This window comes from Orycteropus afer, unplaced genomic scaffold (assembly GCF_000298275.1).
Source record: "Orycteropus afer afer isolate SDZICR_OR568_19922 unplaced genomic scaffold, OryAfe1.0 scaffold00299, whole genome shotgun sequence".
Classification (NCBI taxonomy): domain Eukaryota; kingdom Metazoa; phylum Chordata; class Mammalia; order Tubulidentata; family Orycteropodidae; genus Orycteropus; species Orycteropus afer.
Window position 1 is genome coordinate 414,115 of NW_006921886.1, and position 22,697 is coordinate 436,811.

The 22,697-nt window shown below is 39.4% G+C and overlaps 1 protein-coding gene across 1 annotated transcript; it reads left to right on the plus strand.

Annotated features, from left to right (window-relative positions):
* Positions 1-544: 544 nt before the first annotated feature.
* On the plus strand, positions 545-901 carry ATP6V1G1 (ATPase H+ transporting V1 subunit G1). Its single transcript, XM_042782396.1, has one exon. The coding sequence runs from the start codon at positions 545-547 to the stop codon at positions 899-901; it is 357 nt and encodes a 118-aa protein (XP_042638330.1).
* Positions 902-22,697: the final 21,796 nt, after the last annotated feature.

The following is a 22,697-nucleotide window of genomic DNA, read 5'->3' on the forward strand; positions in this document are numbered from 1 at the left end:
TAAAGAACCTATGGGATGGGACATTAAATAAAGGCCTAATTCAGAGGTCAGCAAACTTTTTCTGTACAGAGCCAGATAGAAAAGATTTTAGGCTTTGTGGGCCAAGAGACAAAATTGGGGATATCATGTAAATATATATATATAGAACAAGAAAGAAAACAAATTTCCAGTTTTTTATTAACAAAATTAAAAATAAATTTTGGACACTTAATTTAACATTTCATATAATTTTACACGTTATGAAATGTTCTATTGATTTTTTTCCAACCAGTTAAAATTGTGAAAAACTTTCTTTGGTTGTGGGCTGTACAAAAACAAGTGGCGAGCTACATCTGACCTACCGTTTGCACCTTCTCCACTCCATATACTTTGATGAAGCTAAAGAAGCCCGACTCGACGGCAAACAACAACAACAACAACAACAAAGAAGCCCTCAGAAAGGTTACGTGGTGCATGGGCCCTGCGCAGCTTCATGCGCAGCCGCAGATATAGGGCACCTGGGTCGTTTTAGGCCGTTCACCTTTCCCTCAGGGTCGCAGCTGCCATGGCCTGTCAGTCGCAGGGTATCCAGCAGCTGCTGCAGGCTGAGAAACGCGCCGCGGAGAAAGTGGCAGAGGCCCGGAAGCGAAAGAACAGGAGACTGAAACAGGCCAAAGAAGAGGCTCAGGCTGAAATTGAACAGTACCGCCTGCAGAGGGAGAAAGAGTTCAAGGCCAAGGAGGCCGCGGCTCTGGGAACTCACGGCAGTTGTAGCACTGAAGTGGAGAAGGAGACCCAGGAGAAAATGACTTTACTACAGACCAATTTCCTGCAGAATAGGGAAGAAGTGCTGTACGACCTCCTGGCCTTAGTCTGTGACATCCAGCTGGAAATCCACGAAAACTACCGCATAAATAGATAGGGAAGAACTGTTCCCTGAATTGGCAGTTTAGATGCCCTCACGTGGAATATGAAGCTTTAGCCAAGCCACGGTTGTTGTATTCTTGTGCAAAGGCATTAAATTATTTCTGTGTATTGTGTATAGTGGGTCCCTTCATTTTTTTTTTTTTTTTGAGAGAAACAAATATAGTATCTTTGTGTAGGTTTAGAATTTATCCAAAGACTTCATTTTTTTTTCCTTTGTGTTTCTTATAAACCTAATGGTATACATTGTTTTAGCTCAAGCATCAGATATAAGCAATACTGACTTTTCTTAAAGAGAAAAAAAAAAAATTCCCCAATTCTTTGAAGGTAAATGAGGTAAATATTTTATTTTCCTAAAGGTTTCTTGAAGTCTAGAAAGTAGTAGTTATTTGTAACAGTATTAGTATTAAAATATCCTTTCCCGCCAAGGGTTAAAACAATGGATACTAGTCTAGTTGGCTTGGCTGTTTTCAGTTTCTCTTAATAAACTTTACTCAATGATCACCCCCCTCCAACAAAACAAAACAAAACAGCAAAATGATAGAATTCAAGAACTTGCTTTATGTTGTTTTAGTTTCCTAGATATGCTGTGACACAAATACAAGTGGGTGACTTTAAAGAACAGAAATGTATTTTACAGTTCTGGAGACTAAAAGCCCAAATCAAGATGTCTGCCTTGCCAGTTCCTCTCCTTGACTCCTTGTCGATCCTCACATGGCAGCTGTCTTCCATCTGTGTGCATGTGTCTCTATGCCTAATCTGCTTTGTTTATAACTCGGAAGTGATGAGATTTAGAACTCACCCTACCTTAGTATAATCTAATTGACACAACTCTTATTTCCAAACAGGATTACATCCACAGATGCAAGGGCCAGGAATTCAACACATTTTCAGGGGAGACAAAATTCAACCCATTACATACGTTAGTACCTAAACATATGTAATATGTTGTTATGTAAGTAATCACTTAAAAGTAAAGACTCTTTTTCAGGAAAAAAAATCTAAATAAAAATAAGTTAGTATTTATGAGTGTCCTACTTGGCCAACAGTAAAAGTATCTTTTTAAAATCATTGTGTTTTCTAAGGACCATTTGTGAATTGAATCAATATTTTGAAGCAAAACTGACAGAATTTTAACCCATTATTCTCCATAGCAAATTCATTAGCTGCAAATGCACAGACCTCCATAGAGTACATTACCGAGGGCAGTGAGCCTGTACATGATTTAAAATGCTTTTAAAAAAAAAATCTTTAAAAAATAAAAGATTTAGATTTGATTTCAGAACTTCTCGGTATTGAGCCAGATGTTGCTTGTTCCCAGGCTTCAAATTGTTTGCGATCTCTGCTGTGCAGAGTGCAGCCCTCTATTGTTTCTATTTTGTGTTCCTGGATACAGGGTTTATTGGTGGAAAAAAAAAAAAAAAAAGCAGTTTTATAGAAATGGCTGTTTGTGTCATCAAGTGGATACTTTAACATACTTTAGAGAGGTTATCAAAGTTATTCTGCTCCTTTGAGGCATTTTACACTTAAGTAAAACCAAACCACTGCTATCTAGTTGATTCTGACACCTGAATTATTGCAATAATAACTTCAGATAAAGTTTCTCATTAGCAAAAAGCACACTAGAAAATATAAATTTTTGAAGAAACAAAGAAGCCTTATGCTCTGAAGCTCTAAATACTGTACTTATAATTTACATACAATGCATATTTTTAAAATTCTTACCAGAAGTTACCAAAAAAGTAAAAAGCCTTGCCACTTGGAGTTTCTCTGTCTTGAGGATTTGCCAGACGTTGAAGGGAGCCCTCTACTGTCAGTTTTATTTATTACAACAAAATTGATTTATGCTGTTTTGTGCCCTTCCTTGAACCTACTCAGCTTTTTAATATTTCTGCTGTAAGTGTACATTTCACATAACAAAGAAAACATAAATTGTGTGACAACAGCTGGCATGGTTAATAATCCGTCAATTGTGCCCTTTTTGAACTACACCTTTACATTGGAACATCTGGTAGTTTCCAATTTCCATCTTAGAGTGGGGTTTTGACCTCTATTTCACTTTCAAATGGGTCTCTTTGGTAGAATAACTCTGCTTTCTCAATTACCTTTCACACCCTTGACAGTGAATATGAGGCTTTAAACTTAATGCTTTAGAGGATAATTGCGCAGTTTTCAGAGGAAAGTCTCCCCAGCTCCTTAATCACCTTTGTTAGATTCTCCTACTCCTATCCCTTAACTGTGACTTGTACTCCTTAGAGCACTATATATATATATATATATATATATATATATATATATATTTAACAATTTCTATATTTGTTGCATCTGAGGGCTCATTTGTTCTCACAGCCTTGGCAATCAAGTCTAAACTAATAACCCCTTAATCTGTGTTATTTCCACCTCTCACCTGTGATCCAAGTGGGTCTGGAGGTAAAGCAAGGGACAAGCATTGACTGAGTGCTAGCTACATGCAGGCGCAATGGTGTTATCATTGTTAGGTGCCATTGAGCTGGTTTCAACTCACAGTGATTTGGTGTACAACAGAACGAAATGCTGCCTGGTCTTGAGTCAAGCTCATGATCATTGCTGTACTTGAACCCACTATTGGAGCCACTGTGTCCATTCCACCAGGCACAGTTGTACATATGTGTAGTTTCATCTGGCCCTTGTCATGTTTTCCCCAGCCAATATATATTCACACGGTTGCTTTAGTCATCTTTCTTCCTGAGTTAAAGTCACTCTTTGCCTTTCCTCTTTCACTGGCATCAGAGTATCTCCACTCTCTGTGGCTCAACACTTGGGAGGAAGTTTCTTTCATCCCAGATTCTGAATTTACCCTTGCACTTTTCTATCTATCTATTTCCTGCCTCTCACATCTTTTTTTTGTCTATCTGCTTAGCATATGCTCCTCACATCAACTTCCTAAAGGATGCTTATTTCATCATTTCTCACCCTTAGAAAATACCTGGAATACTTCTCCATTACTCAAAGTTTCTATTTCAAAATTTTCACGCAGATATTGTAAATCTTCAAATTCTGACTTTACTTCTCCAGCCTAATGTCCTGCTCTTAACAAAGCCTATGCCAATTGTTGAGACCCTCAACGAGATGGATTGACACAGTGAATGCAACTATGGGTTCAAGCATAGCAAAGATTGTGAGGATGGTGCAAGGCCAGGCAGTGTTTTGTTCTGTTGTACATAGGGTCTCTATGAGTTGGAGGTAACTTGACGGCACTTAACAACAACACAACAACAACATTCAGGCCAACCTCCTCATTGCCCTCCCTTTCCTCTCCATAACAGATCTCACATTCCTACCTTAATGCTTTCTCATTAAGTACCTGTCTGAAATATTTTCATTCTCTCTACCTCTCTCATCTGAAATATAAACTCCATCAGACTTTTTCAATAACCCTAGCTAACATTGATGTGAACTTTTCTTGGCTACCTGTTGGCATTTATTATTGGTATCAGTCGTTATAATATGTTATTATTATTTTATTGTCATTTGAGTGAAAGTTTACAGAGCAAAATCACTTTCCATACAGCAGTTCACACACACATTGTCTCATGACATTGACTACAATTTACCCCAATGCAACAGCTCCCCTCCCACTTCCTTCCCATAGTTACCTCTTCCCTGTGTCCAACCCTCCATGCACTCCTGTCCCCCGAACTGTCTCCCTGTGCATAAATAACCCTTCTTTCCCCCATGATTATTCTCTCCAAGGAGTGTATCTACCTCAGGTAAATATTCAACTCATATGCCTGTCTTTTGTGTGGCTCGAAGCCAATTCCAGACCTGAAGGGCACCTAGGAACTGTAGTCTCAGTGGTTCCACCAAGCTCTATCAGACCAGCAAACCTGGTCTCCCCCCCTTTTTTTTTCCAAATGATTTTGAGTTTTATTCCACATTGTTCACATTGTTCTCCCTCTCTATCCAGGATCTCCGACATAGATCCCCCTCCAAGTGGTTGACAGTGGTAGCCGGGCACCATCCAGTTCTTCAGGTCTCATAGTTGTATAGGCTGAGGATTGCATAGTGTACCAGTCACTGGGACTAATTGTTTTCATGAATCTTTGGTTTTCTTGATTCTTCTTTGTTCTGGATGAGGAGAGACCTATCGTTGACTCTAGATGACTGCTTGCAAGCTTTTAAGATCCCAGTTGCTATTTGCCAAAGTAGGAGGTAGAACAATGTTTTGTGTAGTATGTTATGCCAATTGATCTTGATGTCCCCTGTGACTATGGTCCTGAGCCCACAGGTATAATAGTATAATAATATATAATAACAATATATTATTATATTTAATAGCACCCTAGTGTATATTCTCTTAGGTATTCTTAGTTGTTCTTTTACTAACTTGTCTCACCAGCTTATATCTTTCTGAGGGTAAGTATGTCGTATAATTATTTCACACTGGAGTACTACACCAGGCTTATTGAAAAGATGACAAGTCTCAGTTACTTAAAATCTCTTAATTTCATTTTCTTCTTTTGTAAGAAGGAGAGAATGATAACTCTCTCCCTATCTCATTTTGACACTTGAGGCTAAAATAAACTAATATGGAAACACGCTTCAAAGCTTTTCCACTCATTAGTTACCATTATGATGATGATCCATAACTTTTTTTTTTTTCCCTGAGATATCATCTAATATAAAATCCACTACCATCAAGTCAATCTGACTCTTAATGACTCTATGGGACAGAGTAGGACTGCCCTATAGGGTTTCTGAGGCTGTGAATCTTCGTGGAAGCAAATTGCCTCATCTTTCTTCCACAGAGGAGCTGGTGGGTTAAAACCACTGACCTTTTGGTTAGCAGACCAATGCTCTAACCACCGTGCCACCAGAGCTCCCTGTCATCTAATATAAACCAAACCAAACCAAACCAAACTCCCTGCCGTCAAGTCAATTCTGACTCCCGTTGGGTTTCCAAGGCTGTAAGTCTTTATGGAAGCAGACTGCCTCATCTTTCTTCTGCCAGCATCTGTTAGGTTTGAACCACTGACCTTTTGGTTAGCAGCCTAATGCCTTAACCACTACACTGCTAGAGCTCCTTATCATCTAATGTAGGTTCATGAAATAAAGGAAAATACAGTTAATCACCGAGGGTCACTGCTGCAAAGAGGAAAGAAAATAATCTCTCTAAGGCATACCATATCTGTCAGATAGAAAGATTGAAGCCAACATTCATTACCACTCATGGAAAGTCTCCTACAATATTAGTCTCTACTTACCTTTTGAGTTGATGCTTTTGAGTTGTGGTGCTGGCGAAGAATGCTGAATGTACCATGGACTCCTAAAAGAACTAACAGATCTGTCTTGGAGGAAGTGCAGCCAAAATGCTCCTTGGAAGAGAGAATGGCCAGATTTTGTCACACCTACTTTAGTCATGTTGTCAGAAGGGACCATTCCCTGGAGAAGGATGTCATGCTTGGTAGGGTGGAGGGTCGACGAAAGAGGGGAAGGCCTTCAATGAGATAGATTGACACAGTGGGTGCGATGATGGGCTCAAGTATAGCAAGGATCATGGAGTTCGTGCGGGATTGGTGGTGTTTCATTCTGCTGTGCATGGGGTCGCTATGAATTGGAAACGACTCGACGGCACCTAACAACAACAACAACAACTTATCTTTTTACTCTAGCAATCTGGAACCAAGGTTCACAAATACGCAGAAATTTCTCTGTAAAAGTGATAAAAAGACATTTTAATTGTTCAAACCAATAGCTCTTTTTCAGTCTTCATTTTCTTAGACCTTCTCTGTAGCATTGGATTCCATTAAGTAAGGCTGTAAAATAAAGTTTGAAGAGAGAGGTGTTTCAGTAGGAGAGAACACAAGGGAAAAGGCAGATTTGACTACATTATGATGGAGAGTATCTCTACACCAGTAAATTTCATAAAATTAAAAGGCAAACAAATATTGGGAAAATATTCACTATGTATTTAGGCACTATGCCACCAGAGTTCCCTTCAGGCTCTAAGGTAGAGTCAAAAGGATATCATAAGTTTCTTGTGCATTCTCTCTCATATCAAAAATTTTTCTTAGGTAAAGCAATTCACAAAGGACCCTCATTCACAAATCATAGGCAAACCTTATGAATGTGATTGTCTGTGTCTCTATCACAGAGCTGCAACTGATTGTGGATTCCCCTGGGTCATCTTCTCCCCTGGGCCAGGTACTGGTATGAAATAAACTGTCACACCTGCTTAAACATGATTCAGCCACACTTACAGCTATCTAATGGGAGTTGGTTCAACCAGTAGTAAATGATATTAATGCAAACCCTTCCCAGTTCTCAATTTCTCAAAAATAATTTATTAGCTCTGGTGGTGTAGTGCCTAAGGCATGTGACTGCTAACCAGAAGGCTGGTGGTTCACACCCACCAGCCACTCCTCAGAAGGAAGATTGGGCAATCTACTTCTGTAGTGATACTGCCTCGGAAATCCAAGGAGGGGTTGCTGTGAGTCAGATCTGGCTCGATAGCAGTGAGGTTTTTTTTTTTTTTTTTTTGAGATTAAATCTGTTTTACGTCCAAGGTTTTGCTCTTAGGCTTCTAATTTTAAAAGTTACTCTCCTAACAAAAACAAGAACCAAACAAAATGAAAAATCAAAATGATTCTCATCTGCAGATTTATTTATTTACTAGATTGCAATGTATTTTTTATTTATGTCCCCATCAGCACATTGTGTAATTTTATTTCATTTTGTATCTTGTGGCTTGTTGTTTGTTGTTGTTGTTGGGTGCCGTCAAGTCTTCTTCAACTCCTAGCACCCCTATGTACAGCAGAACGAAACACTGTCTGGTCTTGTGCCAGCCTTACCATCCTTGCTGTACCTGAGCCACTGTGTCTATCCATCTTATTGAGGGCCTTCCTCTTCTTCATTGACCCTCCACTTTACCAAGCATGATATCCTTCTCCAGGGAATGGTCCCTTCTGACAACATGACTGAAGTAGGTGAGACAAAGTCTGGCCATTCTCACTTCCAAGGACCATTCTGGCTGCATTTCTTCCACGACAGATTTGTAGTCCTTTTAGCAGACCATGGTACTCTTAGCATTCTTCTCCAATACTGCATCTCAAAAGCATCAGCTCTTCTTCTTTGGTCTTCCTCATTCATTGTCCAGCTCTTACATGCATAAAAGGCTATTGAAAATACCATGGCTTGGGTTAGGTGCACCTTAGTCTTCAAGGAGACATCTCTGCTCTTCAGCACTTGAAAGAGGTCTTTTACAGCAGATTTGCCCAATGCTATATATCGTGTGATGTTTTGACTGCTTCTTCCATTAGTGTTGATTGTAGAACCAAGTAATATGAAGTCTTTGACAACTTCAATCTTTTCTCCACTTATTGTGAAGCTGCTTATTATTCCAGTTGTGAGGATTTTTGTTTTCTTTATATTGAGGTGTAAGCCATACTGTAGACTGTAGTCTTTAATCTTATTAATAAGTGCTTGAAGTCATCCTCACTTTCAGCAACAAAGTTGCGTCATCTGCGTATCACAGATCATTAATGAGTCTTCCTCCAATCCTGATGCCATGTTCTTCTTAATATAATCTGGCTGACCTATTGGTTACCAGTCCAATGCTTTAACCACTACACCATTAGTGGTCCTTCAATTTATACGTAGAGAGATTTATGTCAAGGAAATGGCTCATGAAGTCCCAAGTCTGTGAGGCAGGCATCAGGTTGGAGGATTCTCCTGACTCATGTGATTGCAGGGGCTGATGAACCCAAAATCAGCAGGTCAGATGTTAGGCTGCTGGCTCACAGGAATGGGGAGCTGATGAATCCCAAAATCTGCAGGTCAGACAGCAGAATTCTGACTCACATTGCAAGAACTAGAGGTCAGAGGATGATGAATTGGATGCAGGATTGAGAGAGGTAAAACTTTAACAGAACATCCATATATACTGGATACAGGCCATACCTTGAAGGTAACTCATTTCAACTGATTGGCTGCTCACATCAGATCACAAAATGAAGGAAGATTACATAATATCATCTGCCAATCCACTAAGAATCATTGTGTAGCTAAGTTGACACATAACCTTAATCATCACAAGGCCCAATTCAATGGCAGCTAACAAAACAACAATACACTACTAAATTAATAATAATAATATATTAATACAAAGTATATATAAACTAGTAATTGTAGCTGGATTAAGAAGGTTAGAAGAAAACTATCAAGACAAATTGCCATAAGACACTAAGCAGACACCCTTTACCATAATCAAACTGCAGTGTGTTGTAGGGACACATTAGAAGCCAGTGCCACTTCAGGTTACCCTTATTTCAATACTTCACTTATTCCAGCTTATCCAGCTATATAGCACCTGCCTTGATGTCAGTGTCTATTGTGCTGGTTCCAATACTTACCACCACCCAAAAGGATATGTATGAAACTTAGTCCAAACAAGAGAATTGAGAAAGGTAAAATCTCAAAGACTCACGTTTCTGGAAGACAAAAGGCCTAATTTGTGGCATATCTGGTTTGTTGTAAACTATTGTATTCTGCAGTCTGTTAACTCCTGCCTCTCTCCTCTTTCACACCAGAAAACAGGACACTGTGTGTGGCACAGTACTTCCTTTTCATCCTTAATTATCTAGTTCTTTGTTTACAGGTAAGGCCAGAGTCCTCTTTTGATATTTGCAATATCATTTGATATCCTGACAAACTGATGTCTTTCAAGGTTATCCTTTCTAAGTGTACAACTCACTTATGGGGGGGGGGGAGCAGGGAGAACTGTATTGTTTTCAGCTAACTTATCCTAAATCATGGTGTGCATACTGACCTAGTAACTTATTTCCCTTTTGGCTTAATAAGGACTTTGAATTTAAGTAAAACAAAACAAAACCAAAAAACAAAAACACTCCTGTTCTATCCTCTCTAATCCTATCCTATCCTATGCTATCCTATGCTATGCTATGCTATCCTATCCTAACCTATCCTATTTCAAACACCTACATTTTGTTTGCAAATGTCCCAAGTAGCTTAGTTCTTTCATAATTCCTTTCTTGTTCAAAGTTTCTGATTGGACAGAAAAGTCCAAGGAACTGTTGGAAATAAGGACATGTTTGGGGGAAGAGGAGCAGAGAGTACAATTATCTGCCTCATTCTCTGACTTAAGATAAAACAACAACAACAAACCTGTGGAGTTGATCCTGACACTGAGTAATCCCACTTACAGCAGAGTTGACCTCCATTCTATGCGGTGTTCATTGCAGTGATGACAACTCATTTCAATCAGCTGAAGTGCCCATTAGCTAATCAAGGGGTCAAGTTGAGTTGCCACAAAAATTGAAGTCCATGTCAAGGCTGGGGCATGGACCCTGTCTTATTAATTCATAACACAACAAATATTATCTATCTAAAGACTGGGAATACCAATGTGAGCAAGATTAATTTTTTTGCCCTTAAATTGTCCCCAGTGTATTGAGGAAGATAGAGGAAAATCCATAAGTGCTGTGAAAGGGGCAAGGTGTGAATATGAGGGGAGCATGGGGTGGGTTGAGTGGGCACTTTACATTCCATATTCGGGAGACAGAGAGGGTAGTTGGGCAAATTCAGGGAACCTACTACCACTATTTGGTAGTTAAAGAAGTAAATGAAGTATCTTTAAGTGTCCCCCTCAAAAAAACAAAAACAAAAACCAACCAAACTCATTGCCATCGAATCGATTCTGACTCATAGCAGCCCCCATTAGATTTTTGAGGCTCTAAATTTTTATAGAAGTTGATTGCCCCATCTTCCTTCCTCAGAGCAGTTGGTGGGTTTGACTGCTGACCTTCTGGTTAGCAGCCAAATGCCTTACCCACTGTGCCACCAGAACTCGTTAACTTAAACTTTGTTGTTGTTGTTATGTGCCGTCGAGTCGGCCCCGACTCATAGCGACCCCTCCTTGGGTTTCCGAGGCAGTATCACTACGGAAGTAGGATTGCCCAACCTTCCTTCCGAGGAGTGGCTGGTGGGTTTGAACCGCCAGCCTTCTGGTTAGCCGTCAAGTGCTTTAGCCACTATGCTACCAGAGCTTTTTAGCAATAGGAAATTTTGGGGTCTCATGTTATTGAGTCTCAAAGGTCAAGTATATGTGTTCAGAGATCATGTTTTCTCTGCTGATTCAGAGGAAGCTGACTCAGCCCTGAGTCTTTCCAACGGAGATGTAATCATTATTTATCTTTTCTTATCACAAAAATTTTGTCAAGCTGTTTATTAACAGCAATAACAATAGTCATTAAACAAACAAACAAAACAAAACACTTCCTGTATTGAATATTACGGGACCCTGGTGGCATAGTGGTTAAAGTAGTTGGTGGTTAACCAAAAAGTCAGCAATTTGAACCCACCAGCCTCTTTGCAGGAGAATGATGTGGCAGTTTGGTTCTGTAAAGATTGTTGTTGTTGTTGTCGTGTGCCGTCGAGTTGGCCCCGACTCATAGCGACCCCTCCTTGGGTTTCCGAGGCAGTATCACTACGGAAGTAGATTGCCCAACCTTCCTTCCAAGGAGTGGCTGGTGGGTTTGAACTGCTAGCCTTCTGGTTAGCAGTCAAACCCTATAGGGCAGTTCTACTCTGTCTTATAAGGTCTCTATGAATGGGAATAGACTCAATGGCAACTGGTTTGTTTTTTGTTTTTGGTATAATGCATAACCTGTGTTAAACACTTTGCATATAATTTCATAAAAATCTGGTAAAATATTATTATTGTACCTACTTTGCAGATCGCTGGAGATCATATGACTTATTCATTGCAAATATCATTTCTCAACAACACAAATGGTGGCTATACACGTGGACTTTGCCAGATAGAATTCACAGGAATCACATTGACTACACCTTTGGCAAGAGGCAATGGAAAAGCTCAATATCTTCAGCCAAAACACATCCAGAAGCTGACTATGGAGCAAACCATCAATTGCTCATATTCAAGTTCAACTTGAAATTGAAGACAATTAAAACAAGTCCATGAGGACCAAAATATGACCTTGAATATATCCCTCCTGAATTTAGAGACTATCTAAAGAATAGATTTGATGCATTGAACACCAATGACTGAAAACCAGAGGAATTGTGGGATGACAGCAAGAACATCATCCATGAAGAAAGCAAAAGGTCATTAACAAGACAGGAAAGGAAGAAAGTACCAAAATGGATGTCAGGAGAGACTCTGAAACTTGTTTTTGAATGAATAATAGCTAAAGTAAATGGAAGAAATGACAAGAAAAATGACCGGAACAGAAAATTTCAAAGAGCAGCTTGAGAAGACAAAGTCAACTATTATAATGAAATGGGCAAAGATCTGGAGTTGGAAAGCCAGAAGGGAAGAACATGCTTGGCATTTCTCAAGTTGAAAGAACTGAAGAAAAAATTTATGCCTGGAGTTGCAATATGGAAAGATTCTATGGGCAATATATTGATTGATACAGGAAACATCAAAAGAAGACAGAGGGAATACAGAGTTACTGTACCAAGAAGAATTGGTTGATATTTATTCATTTCAGGAGATGGCATATGATCAAGAACCAATGATATTGAAGGAAGAAGTCAAAGCTTCACTGAAGGAAGTGGAGATAAACAAGGGTCCAGGAATTGACAGAATATCCATTGAGATGTTTCAACAGATGGATGCCACACTGGAGGCACTCACTTGACTATGCCAAGAGATTTGGAAGACAACTACCTGACCAACTAACTGGAAGAGACCCATATTTGTACCCATTCCAAAGAAAAGTGATCCCACAGAATGTGGAAATTATTGAACAATAACATTAATATTACACACAAGTAAAATCCTACTGAAGATAATTCAAAAACAGTTGCACGTGTATATTGACAGAGAATTTGCAGAAATGCAAGCTGGATTCAGAAGAGGATGTGGAATGAGGGATATCATTGCTGATGTCAGATGGATCTTAGCTGAAAGCAAAGAATACTAGAAAGATGTTTACTTGTGTTTTATTGACTATGCAAAAGCACTCAATTATGTGGATCGTAACAAATTATGTATAACTTTGAGAAGAATGGGAATTCCAGAACACTTAATTGTATTTGTGAGGAACCTGTACATAGACCAGGAGGCTGTCTTTTAAACAGAACAAGGGGACGCTGCATGGTTTAAAATCAAGAAGGGAGTGTGTCAGGGTTGTATCCTTTCACCATACTTATTCCATCTGTATGCCAAGCAAATAATCCAAGAAGCTGAACTATATGAAGAAGAACGTGACTGACAACACAACTTTGCTTGCTGAAAGTAAGGATGACTTGAAGCACCTACTGATGAAGATAGGAGACTACAATCTGCATCTGCAGTATGTATTGCACCGCTCTCTCTCTCTCTCTCTCTCTATATATATATATATATATATATATATATATATATATATATATATGTATAAATCCTCACAACTGGACCAATAAGCAGCATCACAATAAATGGAGAAAAGACTGATGTTGCCAAGGACTTTATATTACTTGGTTCCACAATCAACACCAATGGAAGCAGCAGTCAAGATATTAGACGACGTATATAGCATTAGACAAACCTGCTGCAAAAGACCTCTTTTGAGTGCTGAAGAGCAAAGATATCTCCTTAAAGACTGAGGTCCATCTCACACAAGCCATAGTATTTCCAATTGCCTCATATGCATGTGAGAACTGGACAATGAATAAGGAAGACTGAAGAAGAGTAGATGCTTTTGAGTTGTGGTGTTGGCAAAGAGTGCTGAAAGTACCATGGACTGCCAGAAGAGCTAACAGATCTGTCCTTGAGGAAGTGCAGCTGGAATGGTCCTTGGAGGCAAGAATGGCCAGACTTTGTCTCTTCTACTTTGGTCGTGTCAGAAGGGACCATTCCCTGGAGAAGGATATCATGCTTGGTAAAGTGGAGGGTCAACGTAAAAGAGAAAGGCTCTCAACAAAATGAATTAACACAGTGGCTACAATGATGGGCTCAGGTATAGCAAGGATTGTGGGGCTGGCACAGGACTGGGTAGTGTTTTGTTCTGCTGTGCATAGGGTCGCTATGAGTCAGAGCCGACTTGACCACACCTAACAATAACAGAGAGGTTAACTTGACTCAGTCAGGGAGTACATTTTGGAGTAAGGGTTTTAGTCCAAACTATATTGTCTCTTTATAAATTCCTGCTTTAAATTACATTAAATCTACAAAAATTACTATCTCTTAGAAGACCCAGACCAATTTATTAGTCCCTGCTAATACCCCCTGAACAATGTCTTTGTGTAATTTCTAAAATGCTTTAAAAATGCTTGTTTGTAAGTTTTTAAAAATAAGATTCATATCAACAATTTTAAAGAAAGAAAACAAAAAAAATTTTGAATTCTGATTTGGGAGATAGCAGGATACAGGAACAGGTTTAGATTCTAGTGTTGAATCCTACTACAAAATGTGTTACCTCCATGGGCTTTGGTTTCCTTCTCTGAAAATTGAATAGGTGACTTCAGTGAGATCTTTCAGCTCTTTTCTAGTGTATGATTTTTCTTTTCTTTTAGGCAAGAAAGTGTGGCATTTCTGTCACTGACTTGTGAACCAAGGGAGGACTTCCTGGCCTTAAAGTGATCGTCAAAACTGGCCATATTCTCTACTGTGATATCAGGGGGAAAAATTCCTTCTGATGGCCACCCCACAGATGATTAATTTTTAATTTAGAGGTATACCTATCCATTTTCTCAGTGTGCCATATAGATGTGCGTACACATTGCTTAATTTCTGATGTTTTGCTGTAAGGATCTGATTTAAAAGTTCATTTCCTTACACACCAGGAGCAGTGTTTTTAGGTCAAGCTCCCACACTGTGCAGTACTTAAACTCTCTAGGAAATATCCTGAACATGTGATTTAATTTCCTGCAGACTAGGTTTTGAATGAGAACATTGGGAGATCTGGAGTAGAGAGGGAAAGACCCTTACCAACAACAATTAGTGCAAGAACTTCATTTTATTTCAGGCCTGAGTGGTACAATTGAGAATTTTAATGATTCTTGCCAGTTGTTGGACTTCTTGGTTACTATAACTTTTCACCACTTCTGAATCTGTTGTTAGTACCATTTCTAATCATATTTAGTTTCAAATTTGTTGTTTAAACCCACTGTTGTTACTTCCTTTTCTCTTGGACCTTGATATCTGGTGCAGATAATTTTTTGTTTGTTTGTTCTCTTCCTGCTTCTCAGACTTTAATAAATTTTTCTGATTGGTCGCACACTGTGTACTATTTGGTTATACTAATGGTAATTGAGGGACTGATTAGCATTTTCTGCAGTAAGCAGAAGACATGTTGTTGTTACTGTTTGGTGCCATTGGATAGGCTTTGACTCATAGTGATGCTATGTACAACAGAATGAAACTCTACCTGGTCCTGCACCATCCTCACAGTCCTTGCTATGCTTGACCCTATTGCTGCAGCCACTGTGTCAGTCCATCTCATTGAGGGTCTTTCCCTTTTTTGCTGACCCTCTACCTTACCAAGCATGATATCCTTCTTCAGGGACTGGTTCCTTCTGGCAACATGACCTAAGCAGGTGGGATGAAATCTGGCCATTCTTCCTCATAAGGAGCACCCAGCTGCACTCTTCTAGGACAGATTTGTTCATTCCTCTGGCAGCCCATGGTATTTTCAGTATTCTTGCCAATGCTATAATTAAAGGCATCAACTCTTGTTATTTTTTATTCATTGTCCAGCAGTCACATGCATTTGAGGCAACTGAAAAAATCATGGCTCAGATTAGGCACACCTTAATCTTCAAAGTGATATTTTTGCCCTTTAACACTTTAAAGAGGTCCCTTACAGCCAATTTTTCCCAGTGCAATGCGCTGTCTGATTTCTTGATTGCTGCTTCCATGGATATTGATTGTGAATCCAAGTAAAATGAAATTTTTGACAAGTTTAATCTTTTCTCCATTTATCATGATGTTGCTTATTGGTCCAGTTGTGAGGATTCTGGTTTTCTTTATGTTGAGGTACACTCCATAACAAATACTGTAGTCTTTGATCTTCATCAGTGAGTGCTTCAAATCATTTTCACTTTTCGCAAACAAGGTTGTATCATCTTCATATCACAGGTTGTTAATGAGTTTTCCTCCAATTCTGATGTTGTGTTCTTCTTCATATAATCCAGCTTCTTGGACTGGAAGAAGACATAGTACAGTAACCTCCAAAAGCCAGAACTTGTGTAAGGCAGAATCTTGTCAGAGAAAGAAAAGAAAAAAAAAAAAAAGTAAATATCTTCCACTAAAATGAGTGATAGAAAAGTGGTAATATTGCATCTGGTCAAAGGTGAAAAACTACATCGAAAGCATTGGCAAAAAAACAAGCCTTCAGGAATTGGAGGAATACAAACTGAGATGTTCCAACAAATGGATGCAATGCTGGAAGTGAGCACTCATCTATGTCAAGAAATTTGGAAAACAGTTACCTGGCCAATCAACTAGAAGAGATCTATATTTATGCCCATTCCAAAGAGAGGTGATCCAACAGAATGCAGAAATGATTGAACAATATTAATATGACATGCAACTAAAATTTTGCTGAAGATCATTGCAAAAGGATTGCAGTAATACATCAATAGGGAACTGCCAGAAATTCAAGATGAATTCAGAAGAGGAAGTGGAACAAGGAATATCACTGCTGATGTTAGATGGATCTTGGCTAAAAGCAGAGAGTACCTGAAAGACGTTTACTTGTGTTTTATTGACTATGCAAAGGCATTCCACTCTGTGGATCACAATAAATTATGAATAACATTGCAAGAATGGGAATTCCAGAAAACTTAATTGTACTCACAAGGAACCAAGAGACAGTCTTTCAAACAGGACAAGGGGATGGCTATACATATGAATATATATACATATATTAAATATATATACACATACATACACATTCAATCTGTATGCTGGGAAAATAATCAGAGAAGATGGATTATATGAAGAAGAACACAGCATCAGGATTAGAAATAACACTCATTAACAACCTGCAATATGCAGATGACACAACCTTGCTTGCTGAATGTGAAGGTGACTTGAAACACTTACTGATGAAGATCAAAGTCTACAGTCTTCAGTATGGATCACACCTCAACATAAAGAAAGCCATAATCCTCACAACTGGACCAATAAGCAACATCACAACAAATAGAGAAAAGATTGAACTTGTCAAAGACTTCATTTTACTTGGATCCACAACCTGCACCCATGGAAGCAGCAGTCAAGAAATCAGACATCATATCACACTGGGCAAAACTGTTGTTCAAGACCTCTTTAAAGTGTTAAAGAGAAAAGATACTACTTTAAAGACTAAAGTGAGCCTTTAGTCTTTAAAGACCCAAGTCATAGTATCTTCCATCACCTCATATGCACATAAAACCTGGACAATGAATGAAGACTGAAGAATAAATGATGTATTTGAAATAGAGTGTTGTCAGAAAATATTGAATATACTGTGGGTTGACAGAAAAGTAAACAAATCCATCTTTGAAGAAGTCGACCCAGATTGTTCCTTAGAGGAATCTTAGTTTACCTCTGGTAGTTTGGTTATTGTCAGGAAGTTTCAGGACCTGGAGGATATAATGCTTGGTAAAGTAGAGGGTCAGGGTAAGAGGATGACCCTCAATGAGATGAGTGGACACAGTGGCTGCAACAGTGATTTCAAACATTGCATTGACTGTGAGGATGGTGCAGGACCAGGTAATATTTTGTTCTTCTGTAAATAGACCAACTCAACCTAACAATATCAAAAAGGTCACCAATTGTTCAAGTTTGTAGGAGACTGTTCTTATTTAGCAATGAATATCCCTTTTCCTGGAAAACCTCTCTGTCCCCAGAAAACAGTGGTACTTGGCTTGGCAAATCCACTACATGGCCTTTCTTGTTTCAAATGAAAAAGAATGTGTTTTCAACTCATGTGTCCTTAATTAGAAATGGTTAAATGTAGTAATTTCATGTTGCAAGGAGCCCAGCCAGGCTTATTTATATGTTTTATTTTGAGTTTCTTTTCCTGAATATTATAACCAAATATTCTTGGATGAAATTTGATCTCATTGGTTCTGGAGTATCAGATGTCTGAAAATTCTATGTCTATATCAAGAGCACTTTCACCTTTACCATCCACTTAGTACTTAGGAATAAGACTTATGATCAAAGACTGTGAGCATCTTTTTATGTGGTCATACAGGACCATATTGATATGAGAGTAGATTCAACTCTTGTCTCTTTATAGGAGGATCAGTCACCTTTTTGGTTTATTCCATTTACAGCCAATTGACCCCATGAGAGGTTTGCCTTTTTCTTCCCCTATGGGAGAAGATAGAAAACTGCATCAGTTTCTCTGCAATCCCTTGCCAAGGGTGCACAATGAAAACCAGCAGCAAGTGACAGGGAAGTTTAGTGACTTCCCCTGGCCATCTCTACTTTGCGATGTAATTTAAGGTAGATGAATGGTTTGCTCCGGGCTCCAGGCCAGCTAATAGGCCCTGGGGAAAATCATTCTCACACCCACACTTGATGTGTGTGCCCTTGCACGCATGCACACACATACATGCACACGCACACTCCGAACTCTTTCCTGTCCTGCAGCCCCCAAATGAAATCCTTTTACTCTAGGAAGCAGCAGGTCCTTTCATTACTGTCTCTGGGCTACAGGAATCAAAGAGCAAAATGGATGTTTTCCTCTGAGAACTGGCACTGAACAGAAGGAAGGAAATGACTATTCCAATTCAAGCATGTTTTAATCTCTGGAGAAGTGGGTACTGAGGACGGGCAAAATTGGCTGAGGAATCAGTGGGAAAGTCATAAATTTAGTCTCTTATCCCAGCAACTAAGATTCTTCCTTTAGAGTGCCGCCCACTCCATTTATTTTTTTTCTTTTAAAAGTATTTGGATAATGAACAATCACTTTCTAAATTCTCAAGTTCAAAATCTCTGTGGAGGAAGAAAAGGGAGTTTTGGAATAAATCTCTAAAGGCTTGTTGAATCATTTCAAAACATACTCAGAAACTTTAAGAATCACACGCACCTCATAAATATACCATCCTAATCTAATCTAAAGAATCTGGCACCAAAATAAAGCAACAATTCGTTACCTCTTTTCCTGCAATACTTCTACTGCCTGAAAAGGCCACATCATACTATTTTTTTAAAGTTCTTGTAAAGAATTGTCTATTATTCAAAGACACAGATGAGAAGTAAATAAAATTGTGGTCCACTTTTAAAAACTCTGGCCCAGTTTGACATGAACTTAACCAAGAGGAGCCAGTCAGACAAGTCCAGATGGTGGAACACTCTGAAAGTCAACTGGCTTGAAAATGTCAGTGTTCTGAAGAATGAATAAACAGAAAATAAAAGTGGTAGTGAGGTTGGCTATAAAAAAGGAGATTTAAGACACATGATAAGCAGATAGAAAGTAAACCTTTGGCAGCTTGATTCTGAATTGTGATAGTGATACTGTAATTATGAAGGAGAATGCCTTTGATGTTAGGAGCTACATGCTTATGCTTTTAGAGGTAAAGTATCTTGATGCTTGCTACTTAAATGTATCAGCAGAGACAGAGAGAGAGAGACAGAGAGAGATAGAGAGAGAAACAAAGGGGGTAAAATATTTAACAAACATACAAACTCTGGCCTAAAGATTGATTTAGAGTGCACATTGCAAAAATTTCTTACAGCTTGTTGTTCAAGGCCAGGCAAGGTCACTAGTTCACCAGTTGTCCTCAAGAGTAAACTCAGCTCTTCTGACACATCCTAAAGGTCTGTCTTTAGGTTGGGTTCCATTCAAATTTTAGCTATCAGGAGGAGCTTCGCTCTCTAGAGAGGTGTGTCATAGTGGAAAAATTTCTTACAGATGTCCATTACATAGATACTCTAACTTTGTTTCTCTCAATTAATTCTCCAATTTCTACACCCACTTCATTATATTTTTAATTTAATTTGCAAATACAATGACATTTGCCTTTTCTTGAATAACTTTGTCCCTCCCATTACCTCCCATTTCTATCTCCAGAATTTCAATTATGTTGTAATATGTGCCACAATAATTGCATTATAAAATGTCATGAACCATGATAATAGGGAGGCTATTCATAAAAATTCCTTCACTCTCTACTCATAATGAGGGCTTCATTCATAAGTTTGAAAGAAAAATTCCATGATTATATGAGCTGGTAGAGAATCTTTGTGTTTTAATAGGTCAAATAGCCCAGGGAACCAGTCATGTTCACATATGGGAGTTTTGGCACATGATTTTTAAACAAATGTTTGAGACTTCTTACTTTTTTTTAAAATTTATTTATTTTTATTGTGACTTGGGTGAAAATTTACAGAGCAAATTCACTTACCATACAGCAGTTCACATACACTTTGTCTCAAGACATTGACTACAAATTACCCCAATGCAACAGCTCTTGTCTCACTTCCTCCCGATAGTTACCTCTTCCCTGTGTCCATTTCTTCATGCACTCCTGACCCTGAGCTGTCTCTCTGTGCATAAACAGCCCTTCTTTCTCCCATGATTGTTCTCTTCAAGGAGTGTATCTACCTTAGGTAAATGTTCAACTCATATGCCTGTCTATTGTTTGGCTGGAAGCCACAGGTGTGGGTTCCATTCCAGACCTGAAGGACAACTAGGCACCATAGTCTCAGTAGTTCCACCAGGCTCTATCGGACCAGCAAACCTGGTCCCCCCCGCCTTTTTTTTTCCAAATGCTTTTGAGTTTTATTCCACATTATTCTCCCTCTCTATCCAGGATCTCCTACATAAATCCCCCTCTGAGTGGTTGACAGTGGTAGCCGGGCACCATCTAGTTCTTCTGGTCTCATAGTCTTATAGGCTGTGGATCACATGGTGTACCAGTCACCAGGACTAATTATTTCCATGAATATTTGGTTTCCTTCATTCTTCTTTGCTCTGGACAAGGAGAGACCCATCATTGCATCTAGATAGCTGCTTGCAAACTTTTAAGATTCCAGTTGCTACTCACCAAAGTAGGAGGTTCAACAATGTTTTATGTAGTATGCTATGCCAATTGAACTTGTTGTCCCCTGTGACTATGGCCCCAAGCCCACCGGTTGACTACTCAGTCCCTCTGGGTAGCTGGCTGTGACCAAGAAATGACTACAACCTTGTCCCTTATCAGCTTGCAGTGTAGTAAATTACCTGGTATGGCTTTTCTAGCCGTAAGTCTTTGTAAACTCCGTGGTGGAATTGGCCATGGGCAACCAAGTAGCTATTGATTGTTAGTTACCCCCCTGGGGTATATCTGTTGGGAGCAGCACAAAGTATTTTTCTGGGAAGTTTGCTCTCTCTCAGGTGTATGGAATTCTGATGTCAGGATTGGTTGGTTTGGCCACTCTGCTAGGCTCAAAAGGAGGCCTCCTAGAGGCAGAAGGGGTCTCGCTCTCTAACTGCTGGCTGAGGAAGACATCCTGCTGAGAGAAATGTGCTCTTGAGAGATACACATTGCTGAGAAAGAGACACCAAGAGACACACGTTGCTGGGAAAGAGACTGAGGGAGAGATGGTGGGCTGAGAGAGACTGAGCATTTTTCCTGAATTTGAATTGTAGTCTGGTGCTTCCCTAATAAACTCCATAATCTGTGAGTTCTGTGTGGCCACTGCAGTGAATCATTGAATCCAGCAGAGAGGCAGTAGGTGCTGTGGGAGGAACGATTGGTGTCAGGGCTGGAAGGAGGCAGCATGTCTGGTCTCTCAGGGATAGGCCTTGGGCTACTGATGGTGATTCTGTCTTTCTCTTGTGGAGTTAGAGGAGGTCAGAAGATGCAGCCTCATTGCCCCTTTGGCACAGTTCTAATATATAACTGGGAATTCGTACAGATCATACAAATACACTTACAAGACCGTTGTCTGCCAACCCTATACCATATACATGGTCTTGGGTACACTTCTCGCTACATAGACATACCTAATAGTTCAACCTGTCCACCCATCAATCCACCCATATATCTATGTTTGCCTTCACTGACAACGCAGTATTGTATGTGCAAAAGAGTTCATCTTTGCTGTCAGTACCTCCAATGTACCTCTCTATGTCTTCCTCTTTCTCAATGCAACCATGTTGATCACTCACATTTGGTACATTGTCCTTCTCTTCACCCATCTAACAGTGTTACCTCCCCTCCCCTCCCACCCTTGGTAACAAACAAAGAACACATGCGCAACCTTCCTTCCGAGGAGTGGCTGGTGGATTTGAACTTTCAGCCTTCTGGTTAGCAGTCAAGTGCCTTAGGCACTATGCTACCAGAGCTCCTAGTAAGATTTTTTTTCCCCAGGTATTTAATTTTTTTTGCTAGCTATTGTAAATGGTATTGATTTCCTTATTTCTTTTTCAGCAATCTCTTTGCTGGTGTAGAGGAATCCAACTTACTGTTTTATGTTGCTCTTGCATCCTGCCACAATTCTAAATCCCTCAATTAGTACCAGTAGATTTTTGACTGATTCTCTTGGGTTTTCTAGGTATAGGATCATATTATCAGCAAATAGGGATAGTTTGGCTTCTCCCATACCAATTTGGATGCCTTTGATTTCCCTTTCTTGCCTTATGGCCCTGGCTAGGACTTCTACTACAACGTTGAATAGAAGTGGGGATAGAGGGCATCCTTGTCTAGTTCTGTTCACCAGGGGAGTGGCCTCAGTCTCTCTCCATTGAGAACAATGTTGGCTGTTGGTTTTGCATAGATGCTCTTTATTATGTTGAGGAATATCCCTTCTATTCCTATTTTGCTGAGAGTTTTGATCAGGAATGGGTGTTGGATTTTATCAAATG

Bases quoted from the DNA above. Each gene is read 5' to 3' on its own strand.
- ATP6V1G1 (XM_042782396.1), top strand. From the start codon at position 545: ATGGCCTGTCAGTCGCAGGGTATCCAGCAGCTGCTGCAGGCTGAGAAA.